A 20,834-nucleotide genomic window follows, 5' to 3' on the forward strand; every position below is an offset into this window, starting at 1 on the left:
TGCCGACACCTGAGGGAAGCCCTGCCATGGCACTGCCGGAGCGCCCCGGCAGAGCCGGGCTGGCAGTGCCGACACCTGAGGGAAGCCCTGCCATGGCACTGCCGGAGCGCCCCGGCAGAGCCGGGCTGGCAGTGCCGACACCTGAGGGAAGCCCTGCCGTGGCACTGCCGGAGCGCCCCGGCAGAGCCGGGCTGGCAGTGCCGACACCTGAGGGAAGCCCTGCCATGGCACTGCCGGGGCCGCTCCTGCCCCGGGGCCGCCGGCAGGAGCGACGCCTGGGACCTGCCGACAGACCGGCATTGCTTGGCCCTCTTCAGTAGATCGAGGGAGTGGCACCACGAAATAGCAAAATATTACACCTGATTTAAAACACCAGAGGGAAGCCATAGAGTTGAAAGGAAAATGGTGTGCCAAAAGATAAAGGGCATAAAAGGGAAGACTAAAGAAAACATACTGAATCTTAATCTGCACATTAATCTCAACTATATCAGAGGAAACATGACAGTGAAAAAACCTACTCAGTGTTTTGACATTAGAAGGGTTTGCCATCATTATTTTGCAAGTATGTTCAACTCTTAAAAAGCAGTCAGGTATTCCTTTGTCTAGTGCCATGAATTTAATAATGGGATTGGATTTGGTACAGCTATCCCTCAAATTCTCCACATAAAGGAAGCTGAGTACTTAGCCATGAGTCAGTAAAAGAAATCTTCCATTCTATCACTGTTCTGTAGTAAGCACTTAATAAAAGAAGTAATTCTGCAAATTCATGCTGATCCTTTAGCCATCTGTTAGACAAACATATTATAATACTGGCTTATTGGCTTTCCACAAATATTAAAGTGAAAGCTCTATGTATAGTGTAAAAGTAACCATGAAATAACGATATATATTTAATTTCTGCTATAAATTAAACTTAGAGAAGTGAAGTACCTGATATTACTCTTCCGGAAATGGAACTTACTCTTTGGTTCGGATCACATCCAATGAATGTATGATGAAGACCTCTGCTACTGACCGGAGGAGAAGGCGGACAGGAGCAGGGCTCAGCAGGGACTAGTGCCCTTGTGGCTCTGGGCCTGTTCTGCAAACTCCCCACACTCTTCTGTCTCCCAGACAGAGAGAGAACCAGCACCTGGAGGAGACTGTGACCTTTCTGGACAGGGACTCACCGCTGACGGCTGCCATGAGTGACAGCAAGCAGGAGGGCCCTGGTGCCAGGGAGGCAGGTGAGGGCAAAGCCGCCCTCCCAGAGCCGGGCCCAGGGGCTCCTGTGGCAGGCGTTGTGTGGGGCCCAGAGCAGAGGCAGGGGGAGGCAGGAGCTGCTCAGCCATGCCGCGGCTGGGAGCCTCCTTCCTCCCCAAGTGGGGCCCAGCTGGGCCAGGGGGCAGCTCTTGGGACACCCGTGCCCACAATGGCCCCTGCTCTCCAAGGCCTCCAGCCCTGCCCATCAGCCAGGCAGGCAGGCAGGGACAGAGCAGCCCTTGGGGCCGATGCTGCTGCAGCCAAAGAGCCCCGCAGAGGTGCTCATGCCCGCTGCCATTGGCTCTGTGCCCTGCAGTGTGCATGCTCTGTTGCCGTGCAGAGGCTGACCCCTGTGCTTCCCCAAGCGCTGCCACCAGCTCCTGTGCTGCTGCTGATTCTCTGCCCAGCCCACCCACGGACACTGCTGGAGCCTCACACCCACCACAGCCAGCTGGGGTGTGACAGCTCTGCTGCTATGGGCACGGCTCTGGGAAAAGCACCCGCGTGTCCCTGGGCTGGGGCCATTGCCCAGGTCGGGCTTGGCAGAGCCCGTCTGCTCCTGGAGAGCCGGGGCCAGTGCCCAGGTGTACCCTGGCCCGGCTCTGGGGCGCCTTTGACATTCCTGCTTGCCTTTAGAGCCGCCAGGGATGAGCCGGAGCTCAATGGCCCCGGCCTGGCTGGACAGTCAGGACTGGAGCCTTCCCGTGGCTCCCCAGCACCCAAGACCATCATCTCCAGCTTGGAAACACTGCCGAACAGGATTTGCCAATTTTTTTTCCTCTTAGATCTTTGAAAGGATTTTGGTAGTAACATTGTTTGACCACTTCTTCAAGGAACAAACGTGGCACGTTTCTATTCAGTAAAGAGTTTATTGGATTCCTTGCATTTCTATTTGCTATCCCTATGCTTCCTTCAGCATTCCGGGAAATAATGAAAATCTACCGAATTCTTCAGAGAATTTTCTGAATCCACTATTAGGCGAAGTCTCTAAATTCACTCCTTCTCTTAAATACATCCTTTACGTACAGTTAATTAGCTGCTCCTGTAACCTGCAAAGATGTAGTGGTTTACCTGCCTGGACAACACAACATGATGTTATACACACCGGTACAGTAAACCACTTTTGTTCCTGGGGAGTTGCAAAGTTGCAGGCTCTTCTCCAGGTCCTGAATTAATTCTGCACGCCCATTCATACCTACATTCCCTCCCCTTGCTCAGCTTTCACCTACAGTTCCCAGGGAACAGATGTTACATACTCACCTCAAGCAATAATCTACATTGGTCTTCCCAACCCTTTTTCTTCACTGAACTCTACTGATCTACAAAATAACTTTGGGCCCTCTGTGCAAAAAAAAGAACCAATTAATAGGCTTAAACATTTTCGATTGTGCTGCTGCTTCTAACAATCATGGGCAACTCAGCAATAAAGTCAGGAGTCAATTCTTCTCATCCTTCCTGTTCTCTTGTCCCCCACCAGACGTTGTCTCCCAACAGAAATGTTCCCTCCTGCAGCCTGGTGTCTGCGGGACAATGAAAGGCAGCAGCAGTTTTCCTCAGCATGCTGCAGTCTAAATTGCAGTGAAATAGCCGCTGTTTCATTAGAAGCTCAGCACCAGGATCACACATCTTCCCCAAGAACTGAGGCCTGCTTAGGACTGAGCTCTCCACTTTAACACCCCCTGCAAATCAGACAGGCTGGAAGAGTGCTGGGCACGAACTGTATGAACACAGCAATACATTTCTGCTGCGTTATTGAATCAGTCTTGAGAAATGCACACCATTTAAGCCTGTCTTAAGACTATTCTACAAAACATATAACAAGCAATTGTTTTGCTGGCCTCTGCAATTTTTGGGGACGGGACTCCATATGTTTCCTTTGGTTGTTGTTTTCTTTGTTTCTAAATAGAAAATCCCCAGGATTCAGAAGAGAAACCCCCAGATTCATTAGGACAAAGCACCACAGGGACCTATGTGGGTGACAGGAACATCAACATCCCTAGTGGTACCTCCAGAAAGACAGGAAAAAGTTAAACATTATATAAATACCTGAAATTATTAAAAATGTCTAATTAACTTTTCATATGGCTAATGTTTTGGTAAGGTCTAAAAGTCTACATTCCTATTAGGCAATTACCTGAAAGAGAAGAAAGCCAGAAATCTGCTTGGCCTTTATTTTACCAAGATTCTCTCATGGGATTCTACAACACTTTTGAGCACAAGTAAGGATGACAAAATTTGACTAGAAAACATTCATAACCAGGCAGCATTTTTATCCTCCTCATGGAATTCCAGGACGAATTTAAAAAAATACAACAGGGGGTGAAGAAATGCTGTCATACCTCTTAGGTGTTCATCATCTTTGGAGAAGAAGACAACTCTAGCACTTTGTGTGCGTGGTAAAGAAACGAACCTAGACAAGTACAAAGGGATTTTAGCATCCAAAATTGTACTATCAAATTCCATGAACGCAGGTAAAAACTGTAGTGCTTCAGAGAAATGGTATACATTGAAAAGCTTTATTCCCTAGTAACCAAATAGAGCCTTCTAGGAAAAAAACAACTTCTTAAAAGAAAACTGACTGTGTATTTGGCTTCTGGCCAAACTCAGTTTGGAGTTGGTCAAACCAAAATGAGCCCGTTAATTTCTTGCGCTCAACGTCTCTCTTTTCATATTCAGCTTCACATCACATGGGCTGCTGGGAGTTTTGACTCTGGGCAGCACAAATGGTTTTCCAAGATAACTTTCATTGCTCAGAGGTGTGCAATCTCAGTTTCCCATTCCCTGAGTGCTGCTATTAATATTCCCACACCATCCAACTACTACAGCCAAGTAGACAGCAAATAGAAACGGAACTTGCATTTCTTGGTCTGTTTCAGTGTCTCACGTCTCAGGCTCATCATCACCCTCAGAGCTGCCGTCTTGGAAACGTGAATCCTCTTGCCATGCGACTTTTACCGGCTTTATTGTTCCGAGTCTGCAAGACTCGGCAATAACAGCACCGAAAAAGAAACAAAGCCACATCCAGATTATTCCTCCACTTGTCAGGAAGAATTCCTCCTTTCAAGACAAATACTTACAGTGGAGAAGACAGATGTAGGAAGGACAAAATCTACTTCTGCCAGATTTTCTGAGCAACATCTCTGCTCCAGGATTTTCCACTCTGTTCTCGGGATCTCTGCTGTATTCTTAAACATTTGATCGTTGCATTCAGAAGACCCTGAATACTTTCTGAATTCAGCACAAGTGTGGGGGGCTCATTGCTTTGCGTTTTTGCATTGTTTTTTTTAAATATTTTGGATAACTTCAAATGGTTTCTTTTCTCTCCTACAGGACTGTGACTCGATTTAATGTTGTTTCATTTTCTTTTCATAAGGCCTCATTTTATCTACAGCTTGAACATTCCAACCATCATGTGTCATTCAGTTTCCTTCTTCTATAGGTTCTAGAATAGAATTCAGTAACAAAGAGAATGTTTGTGGATCTTGCGGTCAACTCCAGGATCTTGCTCCTCCCTCTCCATTAACACACATTTCCTTTAAAATCTTGTTGGATTCTCTGAAACTTGATATGATTGGTGTGCCATCTTTCTCCCTGTTTGAGAGATTCAGGACATGACAACAAGCTTTTTCACCGCTTAGCAAAAACCCCAATGCCTTCTCAAAGCATGACTTTCAGAATTCCTGAGATGCAAGCATGAGTTACCTCTCATTCATGTACCATAGCCTTGGCAAGCAGAAATGAAGATCAAAATGCTTCTGCCTACTTACTGTCTTCTGCTATGGAAAATCCCCTGCGTCCTGACCTTCTTTACACCACAATGCTCTACAGTGCCTGCCAGAAGCTCTTCCTTAGAAATGGCACTGTGAGAAGGGTCCTGCTGTTACCTTCTTTGATGCCCAGCTCCTCTGTGTCTCCAAAGAAGGAAAACGTGAACGCGCTCGACTCCTGAGATGCGTTGTTCTCGGGCAAAGGTCCTAAATGGTCGTCTGGGGGCAGGGTCCTGTGCATCCTCTTTGTCCCAGGGTATTTCCACAATCTTTTCTGGTTTGTTCTTTGAAGCTCCAAACAAGTCTTTTAAATCAGCATCAATACAGTAATGGATTTCTTCAGACACTTGAGGCAGTGTCTCACTCTCTTCTTTCTTCTTCCTTTTGGCTTTACTGAAATGAGATTGTTCAAGGATAGCAAAACAGCGCACATTCTTTCCAAGACAGCTTCCCAAGGAGCCACCTTGCTGTGAACATCTCCCTAACCGTATCCAAGCCCATAAAGGAGAGGTTCACTTTCAAGAGTGAGCAGTGGAGAAACATCTCAGCTTGGAATCGAACGGCCGGAACAAGGATCCCTCTTAATTAGCCTGATCATTTAAGTGACTTTTCCCTTAATACACGGTAAGACCGAAATCAAGGGATTTAGCACAAGACTACTTTCCTGCCAGTAGAAATGTCAAGAGCTAATACAGTTTTCTCACAGACCTGCAAATCGTAAGGTCCCTGTACTGACCGTTCTCACCTTCACTTCCAGCAGCAAACAGGTACACTAGAAAGAAAAGATGAGGCTACTTGCTGCTGTTGGAGGTCCCAGTTGAGGCCCGATGCCTCTGGTGGGAGTGGTTGCTCCTACGGGAACTCTCTGACGGTGTTCCCGTGTGCCTGGGCCTCTCAGAGCTTGCTGCTCTCCTCCTGCTCCTGTCCTGGCGACTCCTGGGCCGGAGAGGTTGATCCGAGGCTCTGCACTGCAGGTGGGAGCGGCTGCGTCTGGGGGACGTCCCTGACGGAGTATCCCTTTGCCTGGGCCTCTCAGTCCTTGGTCTTGTCATGCTGCACATGTCACAGCGACTCCTCGATCGGACTGGTCCATCTGGGGCCCGACCTTGCTGGCGGGAGCGGGTGTGCCCGCGGCCAGGCCCAGCATGTCTGGAATGGCCCCTGTCCTCAAGCTCAGGGGTGCTGCTGTACATTGACCTTGTTCTGCTGGGGCTGCTGGTGTCCAGCGAGGGAGATGGCAGAGACTGCTGCCGTGCTGTGCGTTGCTGCCTGCTGCGGCTGCTGGTCTCTGCGGATGAAGCCTGGGGATCCTGCCCCGATGGCACCGGGCCATGGGAGCTGGGGCTGATGGCCTCAGATTCTGTGGAGCCGTGAGCAGGCTCCAGTCCTGACTGACTGGTCGGGCTGGGGCCATTGAGCTCTGGCTCATCCCTGGAGGCTGTAAGGACAAGCAGGAATGTCAAAGACCACCCAGGCCCAAGGCAAGCCTGGCCAGAGCAGAACCCCAGCCCTTCAGGAGCAGACGGGCTCTGCCAGACCCAGCCTGGGCACTGCGCCCAGCCCAGGGACACCGGGTGCTTTGCCTCATACCCGTTTCAAGACCAGCACAGCTGTCACACTCCCAGCTCTGTACGCTGTTTTTCAGGCCGGAGCAGCGTCTGTGGGTGCCCTCAGCAGCGCAGGAGGAGCACAGGAGCAGTTCCCAGGGCCTGGGGAAGCAAATGGGTTTATGGCACTGAGGACAAAGTGATTGTCCGGCCAAGCTCTTCTAGTTCTTTTCTCTTTGAGCCCTTGAAGTGACACGGCTACCCTGCAGAGCCTCAGGTGCAGCTCCCCAACTTACCCCTCTTCCTCTGCCTCCTCCCTGCCTCCCGGGTAAAGGCAATCCCTGGCATTGCACCTCCTGTGCCTCTCTCCTAGGTACGCATAGGCATGGTTGTCCTCCCATGTTGGCTGTCTGATGGAGAAAGGAAAAGCTGATGAGTTTCTGCTGCCCTCCCCTCATGGAGGTACAGGTTGTCCCTGCTCTTTGTCCCGTACTTTTCCAAGGCGTGCGTGAAGCTAAAGCCCAGACTCACGGGACAGGGCAGGGACAGGACTGGTATGGCAGGGCCTGGCAGAGCACAGACCTTGCAGCTCCTGTCCTGTGCGGCAGGCAGAAGGACACCAACCTGAAGGGGATTCGGATCCCCAGGATGAACATTTCGACAGGGAATGCCTCCTGGTCTCTGCACAGGGGGCACTGGAAGTATAAAGCACCAGAACGCATGGCCTGTCCCTGCAGGGCAAACAGAAGCAGGGTGAGCAAGGCCCTGGTGCTGCTGAGCACCTGCTTTGCCCTGGGGCTGAGGGGAGGGTTCCTACCTGGATGCAGTCCCTGTGGAACCAGGCCCTTTTGCACACTGGGCACACCAGGGTTCTGAAAGTCTTTCTATCCTCCACTGGCTCCATGCAGATGAGACAATCGGTGCCTGGCTCTGGAGTTGCCTCAACGTTCTGCTTTGGACGGTGCACAGGGCAGAAGGAGCTGGAGGAAAATGGATGGGCAAAGTGAGAAATGTTGGATCTTCTGCCAGGGGTGACCAGAAATGGGGAGGAGGTACCTGTAATATGGAATATACTGTGTGACGCAGCCGCCCTCCTTGGCACAAGGCAGGTGGAACCATCTGTCACAGTCCTCCATGCAGCACATGATGGTTGCCCCGCTCTGGCCACAGACACAGCAGCGCTGGAAAGAGCCAAGCAGCCCCATCAGCAGCAGCCTCGGGGCCTCCCCAGGCAGCCCCAGCGCTCCGGGCAGGGCGCAGGATGTGGCCGCTGCTGGGTCTCAGCCCACAGAGCCGTCTGGTCGAGGAGGGGGGCTCCTGTGCCAGAGCCTCTGTGCAGCTGCTGGGAGCCAGACTTTGTCCCACAGCCGGCCGGAAGGGCAGGCCTTTCCTTCCAAGTGTCTGGGCTAAGCTCTGGCAAACCTCACCTGGCACAAATCTCCCTGCTTGAGTCAGGCCCTCACCTTTTGTGCCGACCTCCACACTGCAATTTGGATATCTCTAGGAAGAAATCCCATGGGTCCAACATGGTCGTTGTCTTGAGGAAAAAGTAGAGTGGCAAAGAACTGCAGCAGAGAGGAGGAGCAGATGAGGAGAGAGGGGCAGGAACTGCCCATTGCAGTGGTGGAGGGAGCTTCCAGAGCCACTCACCAGGCAGAACACGTGGGCACAGAGTCCGCCCTTCTCCAGTTTGTCACCGCAGATGTCCGGATCAGCCTCTGCACGGCGACACAGCATGCACACTGCAGGGCACAGAGCCAATGGCAGCGGGCATGAGCACCTCTGCGGGGCTCTTTGGCTGCAGCAGCATCGGCCCCAAGGGCTGCTCTGTCCCTGCCTGCCTGCCTGGCTGATGGGCAGGGCTGGAGGCCTTGGAGAGCAGGGGCCATTGTGGGCACGGGTGTCCCAAGAGCTGCCCCCTGGCCCAGCTGGGCCCCACTTGGGGAGGAAGGAGGCTCCCAGCCGCGGCATGGCTGAGCAGCTCCTGCCTCCCCCTGCCTCTGCTCTGGGCCCCACACAACGCCTGCCACAGGAGCTCCTGGGCCCGGCTCTGGGAGGGCGGCTTTGCCCTCACCTGGCTCCCTGGCACCAGGGCCCTCCTGCTTGCTGTCACTCATGGCAGCTTTCAGTGTTGAGTCCCTTTCCAGAAAGGTCACAGTCTCCTCCAGGTGCTGGTTCTCTCCCTGTCTGGGAGACAGAAGAGTGTGGGGAGTTTGCAGAACAGGCCCAGAGCCACAAGGGCACTACTCCCTGCTGAGCCCTGCTCCTGTCCGCCTTCTCCTCCGGTCAGTAGCAGAGGTCTTCATCATACATTCATTGGATGTGATCCGAACCAAAGAGTGAGTTCAATTTCCGGAAGAGTAATATCAGGTACTTCACTTCTCTAAGTTTAATTTATAGCAGAAATTAAATATATATAGTTATTTCATGGTTACTTTTACACTAAACATAGAGCTTCCACTTTAATATTTGTGGAAAGTCAATAAGCCAATATTATAATATGTTTATACATCTAACATATGGCTAAAGGATCAGCATCAATTTGCAGAATTACTTCTTTTATTAAGTGCTTACTACAGAACAGTGATAGAATGGAAGATTTCTTTTACTGACTCATGGCTAAGTACTCAGCTTCCTTTATGTGGAGAATTTGAGGGATAGCTGTACCAAATCCAATCCCATTATTAAATTCATGGCACTAGACAAAGGAATACCTGACTGCTTTTTAAGAGTTGAACATACTTGCAAAATAATGATGGCAAACACTTCTAATGTCAAAACACTGAGTAGGTCACTGTCATGTTTCCTCTGATATAGTTGAGATTAATGTGAAGATTAAGATTCAGTATGTTTTCTTTAGTCTTCCCTTTCGTGCTCTTTATCTTTTGGCACACCATTTTCCTTTCAACTCCATGGCTTCCGTCTGGTGTTTTAAATCAGGTGTAATATTTTGCTATTTCGTGGTGCCACTCCCTCGATCTACTGAAGAGGGCCAAGCAATGCCGGTCTGTCGGCAGGTCCCAGGCGTCGCTCCTGCCGGCGGCCCCGGGGCAGGAGCGGCCCCGGCAGTGCCATGGCAGGGCTTCCCTCAGGTGTCGGCACTGCCAGCCCGGCTCTGCCGGGGCGCTCCGGCAGTGCCATGGCAGGGCTTCCCTCAGGTGTCGGCACTGCCAGCACGGTTCTGCCGGGGCGCTCCGGCAGTGCCACGGCGCACGGCAGCTCAGGCCCTGTAGCCTCGGCCAGCAGCAAGATCGGCGGGCCGGGACCCCGCAGGTCCCATTCCTGATGAAGAAAGGATGTCCTGTAATGCTTGAGCTTTGCACACTTTCATACCCGATCAACAAGAAGAGACATTTAACGTGTGCCGCACATGGCAGCCTGCAAGCTCGGGGTGATGGTCAGGTGTTAGAAAAGCAAAGTACTTGTTGCTAGAATGGTCTTTGAAGACTCAGGCCTGGGCACGTTTCACTGATCTCAGACCTAGAGGGAAGCTGACAAAGCTGGGGAAGAAGGACGCCCACTGATTGTGGACAGAAAGGATGCACAATTTAGGGGCCATAAGGACATCTGTTAGAACTGCCAAGATAAGGAAAACACTCCTAAAGTCAACTCAGCAAACATGCTGAAATCAGCTCCAGCTGGGTAAAAAAGTGTGCTGTTTGCAGGCAACAGGACTTTGGCACCCAAATTACCCTGGGCCTGGCCGTGGGATGGTTCCGGTCGCCAGAACACACAAAAAGATGGCTCAGCGCAAGTGCTGGGCATTGTGCTTCAAGAACCCAGATGAAAAATCTGGCGAGGCTGTGCTGGATTCTCGTGTGGTATCTACCCCTTCTCTCTTCTTCTTCTCAACATATATTGTAAGCCTGACTAAAAAACCCTAGTTCGAGCCATGCTCACTGCCTTATTCTCAAAACTTGCAGCTGACTTAGAGGTTTAGTACCTTACAGAGCGGGTTTGAGGCCCTGCAGCTGGAGGGACAGACAAGTGATGAAGTGGGCAAGAGTCCTTCTGGAACAGAGGGGGCACCTAGGGTAAGACAGCCAACACCATGTGTTGTGGCCACCTCTGTTCCGAAGGAAGGCAGGGTCCTTGCAGGCCCTTCCAAAAGCGTCTCAAGGGAAGCTTTCCATCTCACCTGCCCTGTTTCCTTGACTTTATCTGAATCTTTCTCTCAAAGAAAGACAGTGTGAAATGCAAAGTTGTGTTTTGTGTCAGGTAAATAAATGTAACCTCTGTAATTGTAATTGAGAAATGTGTGGAACACAGCCATGGGACAGTTATAAAGATGAGTTCTAATAAACAATTGAGAAAAGCATGGAAAAAGACTTGTGAACCAATCTTTTGCTTGCAAATAACAATGATAAGTCTGTGGGATTCCTTAGAATCAGAGGGTTTTGGGCACGTTGCAAAAGGCAGGCCTCAGAGACACCAGGATGGTGATTAGAGCTACGCAGTAGCTATAAGATTTGTCAGCAGAAAAATTATACAAGAAGTAGAAAGAAAGAACAAATAGAACAATAGTCTGTGTATTAACGCTTGGGTAGAATAACTTCCTAAGTTGCAGAAAATTATATCTGGTGAGATATTAGGAAAGTCTAGGCTTGATAATGGAGCTCTGTGCATTGTATCTTGAGGCTTACAAGCAAGTATTGTATTCAAAATAAGCAAGCATTGTTTTAACTAAAGGTACGTGTGCTTGTAGTGATTGGATAGAACTACTGTCAATATGCTTTTGCTTTGTGTGACTGGTCAAAATGTTTATAAAGTAAGTTGTAACATTAAGTTCTTGGTCTGTTGCCTGGATGTGAGCTGCTGGCATCTTCCCATTGTCATAACCATGTAATGAGACTGGTGCTAAAAAATAAACAGCTCGAGACACATACCACAGCAGCCCCGTCCCGTTCGTGACTTGTATATAGCCCCTAGCTGGTGACATAAGTCTTAAGCTGTTTTGCAATATGAACCTTTGTATTATAACTTTAGAATGTTGCTTAGTATATAAGGATTTTAGACTGTATCTTTAAAATGTGTAAGGGATTTAAACAGAAGAGGGAAGTGAACCTTTCCCAAGCTCCTGGAAAAGGAAGATGGACATCAATGTTCTTGATTAATGATTTTGAAAAGGGGAAGCTGGACATCACTATCATAGATTATTGGTCTAGAAAATAGAAGCTGGATCCCACTGTCCATCCTGGGATGTACATCCTAGGATATTGAAACCTGGACTAGGTCACAATAGAGTATAGAAATTGGAAAGGAACCAGACATCACCATCATAGTTTTATGATTCTAAAGGATAGAATTGTGACGTCAAAAGGTAGAAATAGAAACTCCTGGAAGCACACGTAAAAAATGGGAAATAGAAACTGCTGGAAAAAGCTTATGATTATGTATGAATATGATCAATAAATACCAGCAAGCCCAACAATCAGTGTGCAGGTGGAGGGGAAAACCCCCAACACTGTACCCAGCACTGTCTTTGCTCATACATTACCATATTAATTAATAAATTGAATTGCTACTTGATATATTGGCTGAGTCAAGCTTCTCATTTCTAACAACAGGCAGCTCAGGTGTGTTAGGAGATTACCATGAGCATTGGCAGAGGTGAATAGTCAGGAATCCCAAGGCTTGTGCAACTCTCTTCCACGGAGAATCCCTTGTTATGGATTTCCAATGAACCAGAGCTAAAATGGCAAGTCAGCAATTGGGGAGATTCACCACTGAGACAACAAAGCTGGAACATGCCTTGTTTTGAGAGGGACAATTAAGACAACAAAAGTTCAAACAGCAACTACTGGGAAGATGACGAAAAACTATTTTTTCTAAGGTATTCTAGTGTTTGTTTTCTTCTCTGTACCTTGTGAAAATTGCCTATCTCCTATTTTCTTTGTTTTCTTTTTTCCCGCCTTCAGAATGAATCTTGCATTATGGATATTTGAAGTCAGATATAAGAAAAGGTCTCTATTGTTTTCATATATTGTTTGGCAGTCATGAAAATGCAACTTTAGAGGTGAGAGGCTTTATCTTTGATACTTAGATCAGACTCAATTTTAAGCGCCCTTGCATGTCATGCTTGTTTGCAAAGATGCTAGATTGATCTTTGATGTGCATTCAACCAAGAAATAAGTGCATCAAAGCCTCTGGAGGTGGCTTCCATGGCCAGTTTCCCTGAGGTGTCGCAGCCCCAGCCCCGCTCCATGGCCAGTTTCCCTGAGGTGTTGTAGACCCAGCCCCACTCCATGGCCAGTTTCCCTGAGGTGTTGTAGACCCCGCCCCGCTCCATGGCCAGTTTCCCTGAGGTGTTGTAGACCCAGCCCCGCTCCATGGCCAGTTTCCCTGAGGTGTTGTAGACCCTGCCCCACTCCATGGCCAGTTTCCCTGAGGTGTCGCAGCCCCAGCCCCGCTCCATGGCCAGTTTCCCTGAGGTGTTGTAGATCCCGCCCCGCTCCATGGCCAGTTTCCCTGAGGTGTTGTAGACCCAGCCCCGCTCCATGGCCAGTTTCCCTGAGGTGTTGTAGACCCAGCCCCGCTCCATGGCCAGTTTCCCTGAGGTGCCGTAGACCCAGCCCCGCTCCATGGCCAGTTTCCCTGAGGTGTTGTAGACCCAGCCTCGCTCCATGGCCATTTTCCCTGAGGTGTTGTAGACCCTGCCCCGCTCCATGGCCATTTTCCCTGAGGTGTTGTAGACCCAGCCCCGCTCCATGGCCAGTTTCCCTGAGGTGTTGTCGACCCAGCCTCGCTCCATGGCCAGTTTCCCTGAGGTGTTGTAGACCCCGCCCCGCTCCATGGCCATTTTCCCTGAGGTGTTGTAGACCCAGCCCCGCTCCATGGCCAGTTTTCCTCAGGGCGGTCCCACCTCCCGCGTGAGCCGGTTTGTGTTGCGCAGCCCGGGCTGGATGCGGGGAGCCGGGCAGCCATTTCGAACACGGCCTTTAATACCGTCCCACTCGTTCTGCCCTTTCCTGGCACCTTTTGACAGAGCTGTGCTTATCGAGGTTTGACTCTGTGCCCAAGCTCTGCATTCCCATTAGCCAGTCCTACACGTCTGCACTGTGCCCACCCTATTTTGGGGGTAAAGCAATGTGCCTGCCTTTCAGCCATCTGTGGGGGTCCAAGGTCTGCGTGCGCACGGGATGAAGATCTGACTTGTTTGCACGGTCAGCTGTGGTTTTCTGCACCTCAGCTGGCATGTGTCAGCTGCACACCCTGCCCTCTGTCCCAGCTCTGTCACACTGGCAGTGTTTTGCGTGTCACACTAGTGCTGCACGCAGTGCCACACTGGTGGTGTGTGCCACGCTGCCGCTGTGTTGTGTGTCACGCTGGCAACGTGTGCTTAAAGACCTTGGAGTGTAAGCGGGAGCGTGTGAAGGATGGTGACAAAAGAAGGATGCCAGCCAAGAGACCGGCTGCTTCCAGACTCAAAAGCCAGCTCTCTGTTATGTAATAGTGTTTTCTTCTCCTTCTTCACCTGATGTCACTCTGCCATGTGCAATCCCCAGAGAGCTTGATGCATGAAGAACTGTGGGATTCCTTAGAATCAGAGCGTTTTGGGCACATTGCAAAAGGCAGGCCTCAGAGACACCAGGATGGTGATAAGAGCTAAGCACTAACTATAAGATTTGTCAGCAGAAAAAGTATACAAGTATAATGAAAGGACAAAGAGAATAATAGTCTGTGTATTAACGCTTGGGTAGAATAACTTCCTAAGTTGCAGAAAAGTATATCTGTTGAGATATTAGGAAGGTCTAAGCTTAATAACGAAGCTCTGTGCATTGCATCTTGAGGCTTACAAGCACGTATTGTATGCAAAATAAGCAAGCATTGTTTTAACTAAAGGTACGTGTGCTTGTAGTGATTGGATAGAACTACTGTCAATATGCTTTTGCTTTGTGTGACTGGTCAAAGAGTTTATAAAGTAAGTTGTAACATTAAGTTCTTGGTCTGTTGCCTGGATGTGAGCTGCTGGCATCTTCCCATTGTCACAACCCTGTAATGAGACTGATGCTAAAAAATAAACATATACCACAGCAACCCAGTCCCGTTCGTGATTTGGATGTACCCCCGGGCTGGTGATAAAGAACCTTCTGAAAACTGGCTAGGGCATCACAGCATTTTAGGAACATCCTTGAGACCCATCATGAGCCATCTCCTTGCTGAAGATAGGTGCTGTTTTTAACCAGCATTTGATTACAGCAGGTCTGTTGACATCCATTGTGTGTAATCTAAAAATAACTTGTTCAGCTAGGGAGTGAGGACATGCTCCCTACAGGTCCAGGGAGCCTGAGGTTATGGCTTTGCTATGTTCAGAAGGCATCTCTCTGCTTAGTTTTAATCCAGCTGGACTGAGTTCAACAATACCCCAGTAGAAACAGAGTTTAGAGGGGGTTCACAAACTGAGCAAGTGTCCCAGCTTCCCAAGAGGTTTCTAAATCATGAAGCAGTCAAATCTGGCCCTAGCCTGGATGCTATATTCAGTTCACTTTGCCTTTGCCTTTGTGATGTGACTGAGGAGTGAGAATACTCTTCAAACCAGAGCTACAGAATTCCGTTCTATTGGTAACCTGTTTGTACATGCTCTTATTTATTATATACTTCGCAAGTATTCTTGCAATTCCCCAAAAAAGCACATCCTGTAATTTCCTTGTGTAAGTGACTCCTGTGATGAAGGACTTGTGACTTGTTGGAAAGTTACTGTTTGTAATTGCAGAAGAAATCTCCTATTCACCCCAAATAAATAGAGTTTTACTGCTATTTAAGCCTGACTTTCTGCTGAACACTTCCATATTAGTGCTGGTTTTGAAGATGATACCTAAAGCTGTTAGGGTTGTTTTATTGATGGACCTGAATTAACGCAACATCCTTATTAACTCAGTCTTTTTAATTATACGTTTGGGAATTTTCTCCGTAGACATCCTTATTAACTCAGTCTTTCTAATTATACGTTGGGAATTTTCTCCGTAGCTTGGCCTGCTATTTGGGATCATTCACTTTACTTCCCCTTTATATGACCAAAGTGTATTACTGAATCCCAGGGATCCTTCAGGATTTGCTCCAGCATATCAGTTGTCAGGATATTAAAGTTGATAATTTTATTAAGTGTCTGGGGTTTGTTCCAAATTCATCACTGCTTTGCATTAGAGTAGGAGCTGAAGAGGTAGGATGTTAGCTTTTCCATTTCATAACTTAAAGCAGCAGGTATTTTTGCAGCACTTTTCCCCTAGGCTAGGGCACACCTTTCCAATACAAAGAGTTACCCCTGGGACAGGTGAGACTTTTAGACACTCAGGTACACTTTTGTCTGTGTTGATTTTAATACATGGGCACCACACAAAGGGAAAATTTTCCTTATTTAAAAAGCAAAAATAATTCATTGTAATGGTATTTTAGTTGTTAACCCAAGGCTTGTTTTCTTTGAGGAGGAACTTTAATTTCCTTTCTGCCTTCAGTTTAGTACCTTTTGAAATTGCCTCACCTTTGTTTCCCTGCTTTCCTTCTTACAGTGATGACGCACCTGAAAGGGATTTTTATTGGACAATACCCCAGCAGGGTTTGAACCATGATCTCTTGCTTTGGAAGACAGAAGTTATAGAGGACAAGTTTGCTAGGCTTAGCATGAAACATTTGTGGACTACAATTTTCCTCCCGCACACAGCTCAATTTGAGAGATTTTTAGGATCTAGGGCAAACTTGTTGCTGTTGTGAGCTTGAGGGGGGATGGCCATCAGGGATAGTAATTGGGGACAGCTTGCCATGCTGTGCTTCAGCCTGTTGTAAGAGGGAGCAGGGCTTACTCCGTGGGGCGGGAGCAGGCAGAGTTTGTGCAGCAACAGCTCTCCCAGCCAATTGCAGAGATGCTCGGTGCAGTGGAAGCATTTGTGGCGCTTCCCCTGCTTTTATTTTTAATATGCTCTTCCCTCCGTCCCGCATCAGGTGATGTCCTGAAGCTTTCGCTCTGGTTTGTGCAGTAGAACTTGGTTAAACCAAACTCGTTCTGTTCAGTCATTTAGTTGTGACCTGTATGTGCCAGGAGCAGGTTCTGTATTTTGTTTCCTTTGCCTTTCTGAAATACCGTGCTGCAGTGTCAGCTCTGCAGTGCAGCTGAGCGAAACGTCTGAATTTCCATGCACACTATTTTCAAGAGGACTTAGGAGACACTGAAGAAATCTCATTGGCATTTACTGCAGTTTGCCAACATCCATTTTGATTAATGAGGCTGGAGTAGAGGGGGAGCGGAGAGCTGGAGAGCTGCATCAAATGGCACCGAGCTGCGGCTGCACAATCAGAAGCGGCTAATGCTGGTGTCAGTGAGGATGCTGGGCTTGGAGTGAGGATCCTGCAAGGCAGCCTGGCACCCTAAAGAATTGGGAAGAGGTTGAGGAGTGAATGCAAATCACAAAAACTGAGGACCAGAACACTGGTCCCACCTTCCAGGTATCTAAAAGAGCTGGAGGCACTGGATAATGCCATGATGGAACAAAGGGATCTCTAAATTTCCTCTCTATTACTGTATGTTTTGGAACAGAGGAAAAGGCAAAAAAAAAATTGTTTAAATTCAATTCTCATTTTCTAAGGAAACTGTTAATTGTTCACCCCTCCTTCCATCTCCGGCCGAACTCTCAAGTTCATTTGACAGTGTGCAGGCAGTGTCTGCTGTGATGACAGAGCCCAATATCCAGTACCAGCAGCTGAGTTCCAGGTAAGACACACGTAGTGTCTCTTCCAAGAGAGGTTCTTAAATTCAGAACCCTTTGTGCTGCTCAGTACCTTGAGCTGCTGTGTCTGACAAATGCCTGAATTTAGCTTTATGGTATTTCATACCCTACAGTCTTCTTTGCGTCTGTATTTCAAACACTGCCTTACCCAAAGCCAGAAGCAGAAGGAAGGGACTTCTTATACAATAGGGAATGCTGGACAGGACAAACGCAGATCAAGCCAATATAGCTAATGCTACATTCTCTGTTTATTCTTTATAAGATGGCAGTTTATATACACTTCAATATCGTTTACAAATTGTGAGCACACTATCATTGGTCAGCAAACATTGTTTGTCTTTGTCTTAAGGTGGCTAGAGTTCCACACTGCAGCCCTTCACCAATTCACACCCAGAAAACTCGTTAATACTGTGGTTACCTTAACATAATTTCGAACTGCGCATTGACTAATTTCTTACTGTGTCAAAGGCTTCAAAGGCCTTACCAAGGCCCATTATTTGAGGCCTAGACTGGGGGTAGCTCAACCTTCACTCGAAATATAAAGCGTGTCCTCTCTCTCTCAGAAATCCTGCGACAGGAAGCCCTGTTGCTCAGCCGCCAGGCTAGGAGGCAGGTGAGGACATTGACCTGTGGGCACACCACAGACCATGGCCCCCTAGGGGAATGAGGAGTCTCCTTTCCAAAGAATAAGCTCACTGAGAGATTGATTAGTTGTGGCGTTTCCAATGTGTAACTGAAGAAAGGTAGAACCATCACTTTGTTTAGTGGTCAGCATTCCATTTGTCCTTTGGTAACCCTTTTCTCTTTAAGAATGGGGAGTATCAGTTGAAAGTCAGTCCTTTGCTCCTTTGATTTTGTAAAAATGGGTTGTGCAAATGTTGTATTTACCATTCATTCCTAGGAATAGAATATTTGTATCAAGAGAATAAAACACACATCATTTTTGGAAGGCTACAATACTTGTGTTGTCATGTCTTGAATCACCAATAATTCTAGATAAAAATAATTAATATTTCATTGTGCTCAGTGGTAAGACAGCTAGCGTTGTCTAATAATGTAAAGTGCTCGCAACTAGAAGTTCTCTACACATCTTTAAAAATCCACCCCCGAAAGAACAAAACAAACCCCAAGAAACTCTAACCCCCGAAGCCATAAGGGGCCTAATTTTGGTTTATTTCTGAGTGCACCCTAAGGACACTCCCCACGCCAAGCTGCTGAACACGGAGTTCTTTAGCAAGCCAGAGCACTCATACCCATGCTTAGATGTTCCAAGGTTTATGTGTGTGGGAGCTGTGCCCTTGGGTCAGATGCCAACAAACTGCACAGTACCTGAAAACCTAATTCAAGTGTCTGCAACCTTCGCCCTACTGGAATCTCCCCAGGAAGGCATTTTTAATTTTTGCCACTCCTGATGCAGTACCTGTTCTACAGTAATTTTGACAAATATGTTCACTTCTACCTGACATCCAGGCTGCAAGATCCTCTTTTAGTTCCTCTGTGTCTAGTAGAGACTGTTCGCTTGGGTTTGCATGTGGCACTTTAAGTAATGGCAGAGAAAACATCACAGCTTTTTAAATTCCTTCTCTTAGTTTGGCTCTCATCCGTGCTGTTAATGCAGGTAAATGAAGTGCAGTCACGGTGGGGGGAAAGGGCATAGGAAGCAGGGAAGCCATTGATTTCAACATCTTCTTCACAAGCTTCTCACATGAAGTTGTTTCCTCTAGGAAATTCTAGTCAAAGATGTACATGTGCAGTCTCATGTTTTTCCTAGAAAAAGCTTCAATTGGAAGGAAAAAAACCCCACATCTACAGCCTTTCCAAGAGAGATGATCTAAGCGAAAGCAAAGCTGAATTTGACATGCTGTAGTTTCTCGAAGGCAGCTGTGAGGTTTGATTTTTTTTTTTTTTTAGGTTAAAAGCATATTTTCTGCCTTAGAGCCACATAGATTTTTATTTTATCTCCTTCTGCTTACACTCCTCTTATCATCCATGTGATTTGCAATACTTACTTTGCATAGGCAGAGTGACTGATAAATGATGATCCATTTATGTCTCAGTGGAGGTTATTGTGGATGCTTGGATGCTGCCATGTTCTTTTAATTAACTGGGAACATACCAGGTTCTGAGTATGCATGGTATGTGTTTTGTACTAACAAGAAGATGAGGGAGAGAAAAGCATAAAAACAAGTGGTGCGGTCACTGTTTTAAATTCTAAAAGAATAGTAAGTCTTGGGGTTAACTTGGCAGTTAACTTCTAATTTTCCTGATTTCAGGCTACAGCTGTTGGAGTTAGTGGGGGGAAATGTGTTGTCATATGGAATAGCTTCATTTATTTTGACAAAAAACAGTCTTTCAGTCTTCATGGTGTGAAGGTAATGGTGGGTAGTGAAAAGAACTGCCTGTTGGATTACTCAATCTGTTGGCACCTACCAAAGGTGTCAGCATTTTACACAAAGAAAAAAGATAGACAATAACTGAAACAAAAGGCTTCTAGGATTCTCTATGGTAACAAGTGCATGTCCGTTTATAAAACCTTATTTGAGTTCTGGGGGATAAAGTACTTTTTACTTAACATTTCTTTTATATTGCAGTAGTGCTTTAAACTTAATTTTAAAAACAATAGTTTTTATATAGTAAAGGAAATACAGTAAAAACAGCTTGTATTGAAGCAATATCTAAAGCTCCTAAATTTGTTCAAAATGTAATTTAACAATAAATTTCCAACCTCCCAGTCAGGAAAAGACAAACTGTATGACCACAGAGAGTGGAAAGAGCAGCTCCTCTTCCTGACAAATTCAGGGTGGGATTGCCCCTTCTGTATTTGCACTCCCAGGCTCCCTTCAAAGGTGGGATCTGCTTAAGTCCAGTCCCGTAGAGTAGAGAAAATGATTCATTCTTGAAAACTCCACTATTGCTTTGATAGTCTGTTTTAAAGGTCTGTTTTATTTTTTTCCTTCTGGTAGATAATGAATTTAAACTGTAGCAGAGAGCTCTGAAGGAATTGCTTCCTGTATCTGATTTCTGAAACTGTACAAGTCTCTGTATTTGCTCAGGTCCTGATGATCTTCTCCACTGTGATGAATCTACACAGGACTCTTTCAAGCTTGCCATGCTGGTGTGGCGGCCTTTGCACCTTGGCAGAACCTGCCAACTGATGCTGGCAGGTAGCACTTGATCTACCTTGCACTTGAATTGACAAATACTTCAGTTTTCTTTGGTTTGGTGTTTGGTTTTGGTTGTTTATTTTTTTAATTTTAGATTTTGCAGCTTTATCATTTTACAGAACAATGACATTTAATTTTCTAGATACAAAACCAATTGTGATAAATTCACACTGAAAAATCTTTTGTCTTGGGAGAGCAGCAAAGATAAAGTGGCAAAGTATACTGAGTATACTGGCTTTAAAAAGCTTTTCTTCCTATTCTTGGAAAGCAATTGGACTTCTTTCCATCTCCCCTGAACTTCCTGTTCTTCATCAGTAACCTCCCAACAGATAATGGTTGTCCTTATATCCTTTCAAAATCTCCGCCTCTCTATCATGGGCAGGAGGCTGGAATTCT

General features: G+C 47.2%; 1 protein-coding gene across 1 annotated transcript; it reads right to left on the reverse strand.

Annotated features, from left to right (window-relative positions):
* Positions 1 to 5,800: 5,800 nt before the first annotated feature.
* Positions 5,801 to 8,378, reverse strand: LOC144247027 (E3 ubiquitin-protein ligase PHF7-like). Its single transcript, XM_085590190.1, has 8 exons — positions 8,207 to 8,378; positions 8,020 to 8,121; positions 7,613 to 7,737; positions 7,374 to 7,536; positions 7,177 to 7,287; positions 6,853 to 6,962; positions 6,600 to 6,718; positions 5,801 to 6,447 (listed from the first exon to the last, which is right to left on the reverse strand). Exons 1-8 carry the CDS (start codon positions 8,291 to 8,293, stop codon positions 5,801 to 5,803), a joined length of 1,464 nt encoding a protein of 487 aa, XP_085446316.1. The 5' UTR covers positions 8,294 to 8,378.
* Positions 8,379 to 20,834: the final 12,456 nt, after the last annotated feature.

Source organism: Lonchura striata, chromosome 12, assembly GCF_050655825.1.
Source record: "Lonchura striata isolate lonStrDom1 chromosome 12, ASM5065582v1, whole genome shotgun sequence".
Taxonomy (NCBI): domain Eukaryota; kingdom Metazoa; phylum Chordata; class Aves; order Passeriformes; family Estrildidae; genus Lonchura; species Lonchura striata.